The sequence below is a fragment of the Furipterus horrens genome, unplaced genomic scaffold (genome assembly GCF_987537825.1).
Source record: "Furipterus horrens unplaced genomic scaffold, mFurHor1.1.pri manual_scaffold_1, whole genome shotgun sequence".
NCBI lineage: Eukaryota > Metazoa > Chordata > Mammalia > Chiroptera > Furipteridae > Furipterus > Furipterus horrens.
In genome coordinates, this window is record NW_028327171.1 from 186,224,238 (window position 1) to 186,236,290 (window position 12,053).

Consider the following 12,053-nt stretch of genomic DNA (forward strand, 5'->3'; position numbering starts at 1 on the left):
TATTTGTCTTCTCCTTCAGTGTCAAAACAGTCTTACAAAAAATTAACACATACACCTGAAACTAATATACTATTCTACTATTGTATGCCAACCATACTTCAATAAAAACCCAACATAAATCATGGGGCTAGTCTCTTTTCTCTCTTGAGTCTCATTTCCCACATGAAGACCCAGAAACCAATGAAAACAGGAGATGAATGCTTAGCCAGAAAAGGGTCTTCTGGAGTGATTTCCATCTACACCCATCCCTCCCCCTCCTGGCCTTCCCCCACCCTGACCTCTGTCCTGGTCAGGCACTAATCCTTTAGGGCTACAAGGTAATGAAGGAGACGAAACAAAACAAAGAAAGAAAAAAAGAGGAGGAAGAAAGAAAAGGGCACACTAGGTACAAAGATAAATTACAAAATAAGAAAAGTATTTCTATTTCTGAGTCTATGCTATTTAGGCACATGAAATTATCCTTACATTTTTTGATGCCCCTATAATAGAACATTTTATAGGAATCATTCTACTGAACCACATTCATTGAGACATAATACAATTTTTCTGCCTAAGGTTGCACCCCAAGACATTCAAACAGAAGGCAAAAATATTACATATTACTTTCCCTTTTGAGTTTTATGCAAGAAGGTGTGACATCAAACTGTTCTGAAAACCTCTCCAGATTACACTAACGCTGAAGCTGCTGGCCTGTTTGATTTCGTATCTACAAATCCAGGTTCCACCAGAAATGCGTTGTTTGTTTTTTTTTTACACTGCCCAGGCAAGGGGACTCAGCCCTGGTAGCCCCGGATGCCTTGTTGCGGAGGCACATGTGCAATCTGCTCCTGCGCCCCTGCCCTCAGGCATTGGAGGCCCTCCAGGCCCATGTGGACAGGAGCGCTACTCCAGCCCCCACCCCATGGGCCATCTTCCTGGGAACAGCAGGCCCCCACACTGTATTCCTGATGCAGAGCCTCAAGATTCATTATTTAAGTCTGAAGACTTACTCAACAGCCTCTCATCTCAGCATTAGAAGATCCATTGAAAAATAACAATAAAGCTAACTGCAGAACATCAAGGTGAAGAATTCAGGTAATAGTGGACCTGCAGTATAATTTACATTACGGATAAAACCACAAGACTTGTCTTTTGAGCAGGTATGCTTGAGCCAAGGGCCACGCTGTCCTCTACATCCTACCTCCAGTAGCGCCCTCCTCCTGGGCAGCGGCCCCTTCACAAGCCCCTTGGGCATCGCCTGCATCTCCCGCTTCTGGGGGCTGGCTCTCTGCAGCGGTGGCAGCAGCAGCTCCCTCTAGGCTGCCCCTCCGCTGCCAGACCTCCCCGACCTCATCCTGGTCAGGTAAAGTGGCCAATTCTGCCCCTGGTCCTTCCTCCTCGGCACTGGGCACCTGCACCACAGGCAGGGAACCAGGAGCGCATATGGAATCCTGCGACCCTTCAGTGGGGCCACTGCTGGTAGGCTCTGCAGCACAGGCTCCCTCTTCCTCCTCCTGAGAAGAAAAGGCCGGGGTTTCGGGAAACCGCGCACTCTCAAGAGAGGAGCACCGTGTCTCCACTGAGGACAGCTGCGTGGTGACGCTCTCGTTGCAGGAGCTATCAGCGCCTTCCAGGTCACTCTCGCCCTCCGGCCTGGTGCTGGCCTCACTCACGCTCTCTGTCCTGGCAGGGTCGCTGGGTTCTGTTTCAGAGGACACCTGGGAAGGCTCGGACCCCTGATCAAGGGACTCAGTCTCACTGATGGCTCTTCGGCTTCCTCCCAATGTGTCGGAGGTCCCCGTGTCTGCCCCATTCATGGGCTGATCAACCTCTTGAGAGCCACACAGTTCAGTGCTGCCCTGGTCAGCACTTGGTTGAGACTCTGGGCCATCTTCACTGCCATCTGGGACAGGGCCAGAGAGGGAGGAGCTCTCTGCAAGCTCAGGGAGATTTTCCGGCTTCTCCTCCAAGGAAGCAGCATCATTTGTAGAAGCTTCCTCAATCTCCAAGGGGTTATCTTCTGGCTTCGTCTGAGAGGTCAGGCTTGCTTCGTCATCTCTGGATGCCCCACTAAACATTATTAACCCTCCTTCCTCCTCCAGAGAAGATGGATAACCCAGGTCCTGCTGGAGCTCGTGGTCTTCCTCATCTGAGTCTATATGAAGCATTGCATTGAGCCTTGTATCGGTGGGAAAACTACTCCTTAGTTTCGGAGAGGCTCCCATGGACCTCTCAGAGCAAGTAGCTGCACCTGGCCTCGAATGACCATTGTGTTCAATAGCATCTAAATAATCATTGAGTGAATCCTGACGTCCTCTGGAAGGGGAGGTCCTTGAAGAAGTAGAGGCTAAATCCTCTGTGTCTATTTCCAGAGTAGAGCTAGTCCTGAAAGAATGTTTGGGGGTCCCATTGGCACTGTCCTCAGAAATGGGTCCATTGGAACAAACTGGGCTGTCATGATGGCCCCCTGGCAGGTCCTCCTCATCAGAAGGGCTTCCGAGGTCTCCGTTCACAGAATTGACTCCAAGTATTGTGCCGACAGCTTCTGGAGAAGCATCTGAAGGAGAAAACAGCATTCATAAAAACGGAGCAGTATAACAACAAATGAACTTTCAATGTCCTGTTCTTTTGCCACCAATCAGTTCGAAGAATTCAGTCATCCCATTGAGGCTTCTTTTCAGTATCACCAACTACTCACTACTGACAAGGATACTGCCCGGTCACTGTCACATAGAGGTATGTTCACTACTGCTGGCAATTCTACAGCCCGGATTCCAAATGCAGGTATAAACCTAAGAAATATTTTTGATAAACAGGCTTTTGTAACTGCTTGAAAAGCTTCAGCAGGTAATCATTGGATAGCTATTTTATTTTTAGAACAGTACACAAATTTGATTCTATCAAATGCAAGCTGACGAGTAAGCGTTAACAAGCTTTTTCTTTAGGGATGTATTTATACCGATAGCTCACCTTCATGCATAGAAGACGTAACCTCTACTTTAAACTGAAGGTACCCACTCACGTGGTCAGCTGGGAGCCTTCTGCCAAGGTTGTAGCTCAGCATCTGATCACTGCAAGAGGAGAAATAGTTCTTTCATCCCTGTCCACTGGTGCCAGCCTTCATCCTCTTCCCACAGGCCACCCCCGGGTCCCACATATTTCTCTTAAAACTTCCAGACCCATAAGAAAATAAAAGGCTCAAAGGCATGTTACAGTCCAATTAATATTATTCATTTGCACAAGTGAATACTAATAAACCCAGTGATAAAAGAAACTCTTGTCAGAAGGAAAATTCTTAGTAAAAGAAGAAAATGCAATACAGTATTACTTTTTAAAGTGCACTGATTTACTCTCTCACTGCTAAGGGTGACCAGGGAAAGGACATTTTGAAAGTCACCAAGGAGCTGTGAAAGGCCTAAAATTATGGGTGCTTTCCATCTCAAGTGTCAAAGTACAGTGGGCCTGGTTCCTCAGCAGGGAGCATGACAAGGAGCTGGTTCTAAAAGGACACACACAGGTAAGGATATCACATGCTGCCATGGCGGGCATTGCCCTGCTCTGTGTTGAAGAATGGAAGCTGGGAGTTGGGAGAGAACAGCTCAAGGGCAGGCCACGCCTCCCCACCCCCACCCCACAGCTGCTCCATCTGTGTTAAGGGCAGGGAGCCTCTGAGCCTCTCCTTCCTCATCCGGAAAGTAAGGGGGCTGTAGAAGAGCCTGGCTATCACTGATTCTCAGTGCCATGTTAGTGATACTGACAGGACAGTTGAAGAAATTAGATGTGCCATTGTGGTGGGTCTTGTTGTCACATGTGGAGGCATGCTGAAGGGGACCTCAAGTGGGCCTGCCCAGTTTCTGCCCCATGTTGGCCCCTGCTCTTCCTAGCAGCCAGCTCAAGGACGAAGCTGTCCACCTTTTCAATTCCATATTTACTTATCAACGGCAAATGCAGTTGCATCATTTCTTTGTATGCAAGCAACTTTCACTCTGAATGTGATTTACATTTATTACAGGAAATAACCAAAGGCATAGTAGCAAATCATCCCATCTCTGCTCTCACACTGCCCTCTAATGGCAACTTCAGGGGGAAAACAATGTTTCTATAGTATTAATCTGCATAATTATTTGTGCTTCTCTATCTCCTTAGTTCTAAATAGATGTTATCTGTTTAAAAGAATGCATGCTAATGTAAAATCCTAGCTCAGCTCTTCCGAATTTCTTTGACTTCATAGCAGAATTTCATAAAACAATAAATTATATTTTTTACCTTTTTCTTTTGCTTCCCTAGAAATGTTGGAATATTTTTTTCTTTGACTGATGCTTTTAAAATGCTTTCGTCTCCCAAAATGGAGCGCTTGCTGTGTGTCATTTACATTCTGCTATGTGCCTTTTATGCACCTAGCAAAGCAAGGGGGTGGTGGGTAGCACTGTTGGCTAGAGAGGCATAGGAAGAATAGGCAACTTGCCCAAGCCAGACAACTATGAAGTAGCAGAACCCGGCATCAGAACAGGGATTCATCTGACACAGAAGCCCCCGCTCTGCTGTCACCATATCTATGTATAATCTCAATGACTCTACGCTGCTTCTAGTAACATGCACCTTAATGACGCATATTTACTCATGGCTTACCTAAGTGTGACTGTCACCATAATGCTTTTTCTACTTAACACAGTATTTAAACTTATTTTTTTTTCTGTAAAGGAACATGTAGGCATTTGTAACTACCAGACATTACAGATATGTTAAATGCTTTTACATTAGTGGTCAACTAACATTATATAATGGCCATAATCTGCATAATAGCAGAGGCATCTTTACCACTGTCTTCCCAGCATTTACACACTGCCTGGCACACACAAGGACTCTAATGCCCGGGGCCAGCAGAAAACGACATGGACCTGATCTCACCACTGTGGTTCCACGTCCATCCCTTAGGAATGCAGTCCTGGAATAATAAAATCTTCCTTTGTTTATTAAACCTAAATTGACACTCTTCTCTTCTTCGACCAGTAAAAGTAAAGTGTTGATCGTGAAGACTTATGAAGTGATGAATTTTAGCTAGGAAATCAATGTTCAGTAGGAATTTTAAGGGAAGAACTGCACCCGTCTGTTTTGCTCACTATCATATCCACAATATCCAACAAACAGTGCTAATCATTTAGCAGACACTATGTACACACACACATACTCCAGTGCACACATTTGTTGAATAAATTAATTAGCGAATGAGACCCTGTACTTGGAAAAAGTAATTTTAACAGGTATTAGCACTATTTGTTAGCCAAACTGACAAGATATTCAATTCAACTATTCAGCCAACAAATACAGGAAATCCTCTGTATTTAGAGATTCTGAGTCAAGGGTTTCATCTTTTGCTGAGTGCCTCTCAGAGGATTTGGCTGCTTTCTTGTTCTTAGCAAGTCTCATCTGACTCATCCTGCCTCTTGATGTGATATATTATTATGAACAATATATTATGTACTATTATGATATAAAATTATAAAGAATAAATGCCAGACACTATCTGACTGAAACATTTCTTATGAATGTCATCAGCAATTAACAAAGCATGGGAAAGTGAGGTGCTTTTAGACAGACTGCCCTCTCTGAAAAATGCCAGATTCAAACAAATGCTCTCAAAGAAGGTAATAAGTAAGGAGTTCTACCTCACCCTGTAAATCCATACCCTGTGAAACCTCAACTATTTCAGATACTTTCAGTGTACCAAACACATAAGAATGAAAACCCACCTTTTAAAAAGAGGTATCAATTACTAGAGGGAAAGCAATAATCAGGTCAGAAAAACACATTTCGATTGTAATATCTGATCTACTAATATGTAGTATGTATCATTCTTATTTAATAAAGTAAATCCCTAAGTATCTGTATCAGGCAATGCTTTTAATGCACATATGTAGAATATTTCATGATTCTAATATTTTATGAATTCATGCTGGACCTTTTTCCAGTATATATAGTCACCGTCCACGGAAGCTCCCAAGGTGTCTTGTTCTTTAAAAGACTAAATGAAAAGCCCACAAATCACAACAGTTTCAAACACTGACAAGGTTTTCATTTTTCCTTGATCATTCTCACTGGCTCACATAAATGGACACTTCTGCCAAGTGTCACTTCTTATTATGTAAATTATATAAATTAAATGGTAGCTACAGTTCCCATAGTTAATTCTCATTTTTTATCATCTCTCACTTCCCATAAATCCTAAAAACACTTTTTTAAAGCTTCCCAAAGTACATTATCTCCCCTAGAAGCAAAAATTATTATCTTTAAAAATAATTGTGATTTCCCAGCTTGTATCAGATAAACCAGGCTGCTAGAATTTCACTATAACATTTTCTCTTCATGAGAGCTGACTCACCCACTAACTCCACTGCCTCTGATGGCCTGAGAATTAGAATCCATTAGAATCTCCTAGTTTGGAATTTTTAATGGGTCTTTAAGCTGTTCTGCTCTAAATGCTTTATTTTTCAGATGAGAAAACTAACACTTAAGGAAACTATGACACGTCAACAGAGTTAATCCGCTGCAGAGTGCATATGGATGACCGGCCTTCCCCCCAGTCAGATAGCTAGAGCAATCTGACATTACTGCCAGCCCTTAAGGTGTGGCAGAGAAGCCAAGGGTCTAGAGCAGACTGATCTGGACTCAAATTCCAGCTCCACCACTTGCTGGTTATCCTCAAATTCCTCATCTCTGAAATGGGTATAATTACATCCTTTATCTCCAAGAGTTGTTGAGAAAATTACATGAGCTAATAATGAGTGTAATGTATTTAACTCCTGATATACAGCAAGTTCTCAGCATCTTTTTTTTTTTTACTACTGCTACTATAACTACTGCAACTAATATTGTTACTATTGATACTGCCACTATCACCACTATTACTACTGCTGTTGCTGCTGCTCCTCCTTCTCCTCCTACTACTACCACTACAACCACCACATGTTCTAATGTTCTCTTACAATGAAAAAGATTCCAAAAATATGCCCCTCAGTGCTACCTCAGAGCACCAAGGCAACTGAGTTTTCTGGTACTTACCATATAAAAATAAATAAACCACGTATAATAAGGGATGGAGACATGTTATAACTTCTTAATTATTTTATTCACAACTTATAAAAGGCTCACAGAAAAAAACAGACATCAAAAGTAAATTTTAGCCCTGGCCAGTGTAGCTCAGTGAATTGAGCATTGGCCTGCAAACCAAAGGGTTACCAGTTTGATTCCCAGTCAGGACACATGCCTGCGTTGTAGGCCAGGTCCCCAGTTGAGGGTGTGTGAGAGGCAACCACTCAATGATGTTTCTCTCCCTCTTTCTCCCTTCCTTTCCCTCTCCTTAAAAATAAATTAATAAAATCTTTTTTATAAAAGTAAATTTTAGCTGCCTGAATGAATGTATATGTCTAGGAGTTCTACTATAATACCTCCTCAGAGTTTAGGTCTAGTTTTAAATGGCCCTTAAGCAGGTGGTTTTTGTTTCTCAGGAATAACAAGTTCTCTGGATGGGATCAATCAGGATAAGGGAGGTGTCAACCTGACACTAGGATTCTGATCTAGGGAGAGCCATTTAGAGCAAGATTTCAATATACTCAAAAACAACCGAGCACCATGATATGCTGAAATGCTAACGGTAGGTAATCTTGGAAAATACAGATACCAGAAAAATGGTACATAATTAAAACAAAGTGTTTTTTGTCCTACACATTTTAATGTATGCACATTTTCATTTTTAAAAGAAATATGTTATCAGTTCTTATCAGTAAGAAAAGTCCTAGGGCTGAAAATAAAAGTATCATTTCAGTTTGCTTCTGTACAAACTAATCTCCCAAAGATCCCGACACACAAGGGCTGATTACCCGATCGCTTGCCGCTCCAGCAGCCTCTGGACCGGAATGGTTAGTTTCCCCAGAAAACGCTTGATGATAGGACGGCTCTTGGCAAATTTGTCTTTAATTTCAATTTCTAAGACATCAGTAAGAAGTGCAAAAAACGAATATTTCTGAAAACAGATAACAGGTTGATTTTAAAAAGGCAAATATGAAATGATATCATTTATTATTATAGAAAAGGGTATCTCAAATCCCAATGACATATAGAGTCTGCCTTGCTAGAAGTATCTGCAGTTACCATCAGTCCTTTATTCACTCAGAATCATTAACATTCACAGTGACTGAGGGTCTGCACGACAGAGGAAGCCCCTTCAGCCACCCATCCCTTCCTGGTTCGACAGTTTGAGGAGACGCTGTCAAATATTAAATTGTGCACAATATAATTTTAGGACTCACCACATTTATTATATCTTAATTCTTTAAAATTTAATATCCTGTTATAGGATGGTTTAGCATAACCAATATATTTGGTTAATGGCAATTTCAATTCCTTAGCCCATGCTATTCAGAAGTTACACAACATAGGTTAAACTACCCCTTTACTTAGTGGTTAAAGGATTATAGGGACATTTTCAGAATACTATGGTTTCCTTGGTAAACATTAAAATAAAAACAATGTTTAAATGGAAATAATTTAACAGGCACACAGGGTCTTTTCCCCTGGGACAGAAAAATAGAAGTATGAGGTTAAGATAAGCTTTGTTGTTTTGTTTAAGAATACCATTGGAGAAAATAAGATTGGGCATTAATAATGATATAAAATAAATATAAAAAGCTTTACTCATCTGGAAAAACTTTCACATACTCTACCTTCATTTTATCTTTACAATGATAAACTTTTCTTTTTAAGGAATTTTTTCTCAGTATCCAGGGAAACCAGTGATGTGACTAGTGCTAGCCTGCTTTATACACTTAGGCACCACAAAATTTATTTAGTCTTAACAAGTTCTCCAAAGAGCCATGCAGTTTAGTAATCTGCTTAATGAAAAAAGCACTTGCTTAGAATAAGAGAGCTGCGATTAAGCACTACTTCTGTTTCTAAATAGTTACATTAACACTTTAAGCTTCAGTTTTTTAATCATAAAAGGAGAGATGATAAGCTCATTTCTTACACTACCCCTCCCATCCCCCCCGCCCCCCCCCCCCACCACTGACCCTTATCAGGTTCGCACTGGTAACGTGGTTAAGCACTTTGTAAATATTAAATGCGAGGAAAATAAAGTTATTGCTAGTGTCATTACTATATCCACTCTGTGCCTTCCAGAGCTCTTACTGAGATAAATTTTATGTTTTCTAATGTGTTAAATTAGATGGCATGCCTTTAAAAGCAAATTTACTATTTGGAGATAGTAAGTATACATTAGGTTTTTAAACCAGTAATAAGAAAATACATTTATCAATTTCAATAACCACAAAAATTGCCCTGGAGAAACATCTTGCTGAGCTAGAACGTCTCAAATAGCCATATCTTCTCTCCAATTGGTTTTAGATTCCCTGAATTATCTCCCTCTCCAAGGAAATATTTCTACAACACCATTAGAACATATTGTCATTAAACATTTGGGGAATGATTTAATTATTTAAATTATTTATACCACTAAAGCTTTTTCCAGAAACACTCTAACTAATATTTGAAATGTGTCTTGGATCTCAAAGAAATGGCAGGAGAGCTCATGTTTTGCTCACTAGATGAGAAACAATTGTTCATTCTTTGACTCTCTGTAGATCTATGAGAAAACCCTTGGCTTGATTTCACTGCCGTGGTGCCCTAAATTGACTGGTAGCATAATGAAGCTGCGAGGAGGTCTAAAGTACTGTCAACACAATCTGGCCTCATTCAAGATGACAATTCTTTGAATGGCTCATTTAATTTACTGAAATCTAGAAACTCAAAAAACATTTACCAAAGCATTCAGGCAGAGAAATTCTTTTAATTTGTAGTGAATGTATGCTAGAACAAAATATTAAAATTTTAAGTAAAAGCAGAGTCATTATCACTGATTTTTCCTTCTCCCTCAAGGTCCAATATGACTCTGCAAGGCATTGTTACTGATCCTGTCCTTCAGGAAAATACACCCAGAGGCATGGAAACAAGGAACAGATTGACAGTGACCAGAGGGGAGGGAGGAGGGGGAGAAGGGGGCAAAGAAGGAGAAGGGTCTAGTCAAGAAAAATATATAAATGACCCATGGACATGGACGACAGGGTGAAGATTGACTCGGGGGGTGGTGGGTGCGGCAGGAGAGAGCAACAGGGGGGTAAATTGGGACGACTGTAATAGAACAACAACAACAAAAGGCTAAATAAATAAAATGTAATACTTTCTTCTCTTTTGTTTGCATTGATTTTTGACTTTTTAAAAAATATATTGCATGTGCTCACTTTGGCAGGGCATACACAAGAAATACATTGCGTTAAAGCATTTATTTTGATTTTTGAGTCTTTTGGCGTCTTTGAAATTGTGCACGTGAGGTGAATGCCTCACATGCCTTATCTAGACCCCAGCCCTGGCTAGAAGGGAGTACAGCATTCCCTCACTCATCGCGGATATTACGTTCTACATCCCCCGCGAAGCAGGAACCTTACATTTATTCTACTCTCTTAAACCTACATAACTTTAACAACATACGCATATAGTACCACAAAATCCTGCAATATAGTGAAAAATCCGCGATAAATAATTAAATATAATATTTTTTAAAATCCCGTGATACAGCGAGGCCGCGATAAGAGAACTGCGATATAGAGAGGGACTACTGTATCTCTTTTTAACTGTACCTGTTTTCTCATAGATCCCCTAGAAATCCTGACCATCTTGCCCACACCCAGACAGAACTCAATAGTTGTCAAATAAAAGACCCCTGAGGATCATCTTACCTCTCGGTGCCAAATTGGATTAGTGGTGTTACTGATGATAGTGGACCTTCTCTCCTGCCCATGGTGGGCACAAGTGGGGAAACTGCTCTTCTTCCCAGGCTGAATGGACATCTTAAGGTAAGGGTCTGGATTGAAGAACATTCCTTTCTTTAGCCCAACAGCTCTTAGATCTTCAAAGAAAGACAAAGACAGAAAGAAGGGAAAGAAGGAAGAGAGGAAAAGGGACAGAAGGACAAGCAGCTCAATGACAATTTGTTTTAAATAATCATACAGAAGGCTCTAAACAGAAACTATTCAGCAAAACAATAACAAAGTTATTCACATGACAACTGCTTAGATAAGTGAGGACAAATGGGTTATGACTAATTCCAGCAGAGGGGTCTCCTAATAGACTGTAAAAAGGAAACCCAAGTTCTACACCTTACACACCTAAACTGGCTTCCTGGGAATCATTTTGATTCTAATATGTATGTGGTTTGGCAACCAGCATTTCAAACACTATCTTAAGAGAAATCCTTCACAAACAGTTTATTTTTTAAAAACCCAATAGATTCCTTCATGAGAGAAAAGTTAGTCTTCTACATACATATATGAAATGCCCTGGCCTAAGTTTAATTGGGGATGAAACTTCAGAGCACACATTCAGTTAAACCACATTTAAAATGAAATGCCATATATATTCCACAAACATCATGAATACAAAGGAGAAATGGACCAGAAATATTTCTGAAATTTGAATGTTACCTGCTATATTAAATAATTGTGAGGTTACTTTTTCAATAGCCTAAGTAACTTAAATATCCTATGAATGTCCCATAACTCATCTTAGATTCCCCACTTGTTACTTCACACTATGTGAGCTGCTAAGGGTTCTGGTTAAAACCTGTTTAGTGAAGAGAATGACACTTCTTTTTAATGGCTAAGTTAAGAGATACAAAAATGTCAAGAAATAAAGCTGGCTTCACTGAGTTACCAACACTTTTCTGAGAATATCAATTTGAATAAGGTTGGCCTGAGTGCTAAGTGCTCTTGAAAGCTTCTGGAAGAATAGACTATTTACAGGTAACTATGCAGTTATGTTCAGTCTAGGGAGGTCCTGACCACTGGTTCAGATAGAAATTCTGCAGATGGCTTACAAACCTTCAAAGACCTTTGGATTACCCAGATCAGCTGAGAAAGAGAACCTGAAGAGCTACCCTAAATTATGGGAGGTCACCAGGGTCATACTACTCAATCCCTTTTATGATACACTAAGTCTTTTTAGAAGGACAGAACTGGCCTAGGGCT

At 40.8% G+C, this 12,053-nt stretch overlaps 1 protein-coding gene across 1 annotated transcript in view; it reads right to left on the bottom strand.

Moving 5' to 3' along the window:
• The window catches only part of HECW2 (HECT, C2 and WW domain containing E3 ubiquitin protein ligase 2), a 217,615-nt gene that overhangs the window by 126,311 nt on the left and 79,251 nt on the right, over positions 1 to 12,053 (bottom strand). Inside the window, exons 5-8 of the mRNA XM_090282068.1 lie at positions 10,767 to 10,936; positions 7,857 to 7,999; positions 2,950 to 3,050; positions 1,181 to 2,536 (exon numbers count right to left, since the gene is read on the bottom strand). Of these exons, the coding sequence (XP_090138194.1) occupies positions 1,181 to 2,536; positions 2,950 to 3,050; positions 7,857 to 7,999; positions 10,767 to 10,936 (1,770 nt within the window). The remainder of the gene's footprint in view (positions 1 to 1,180; positions 2,537 to 2,949; positions 3,051 to 7,856; positions 8,000 to 10,766; positions 10,937 to 12,053) is intronic.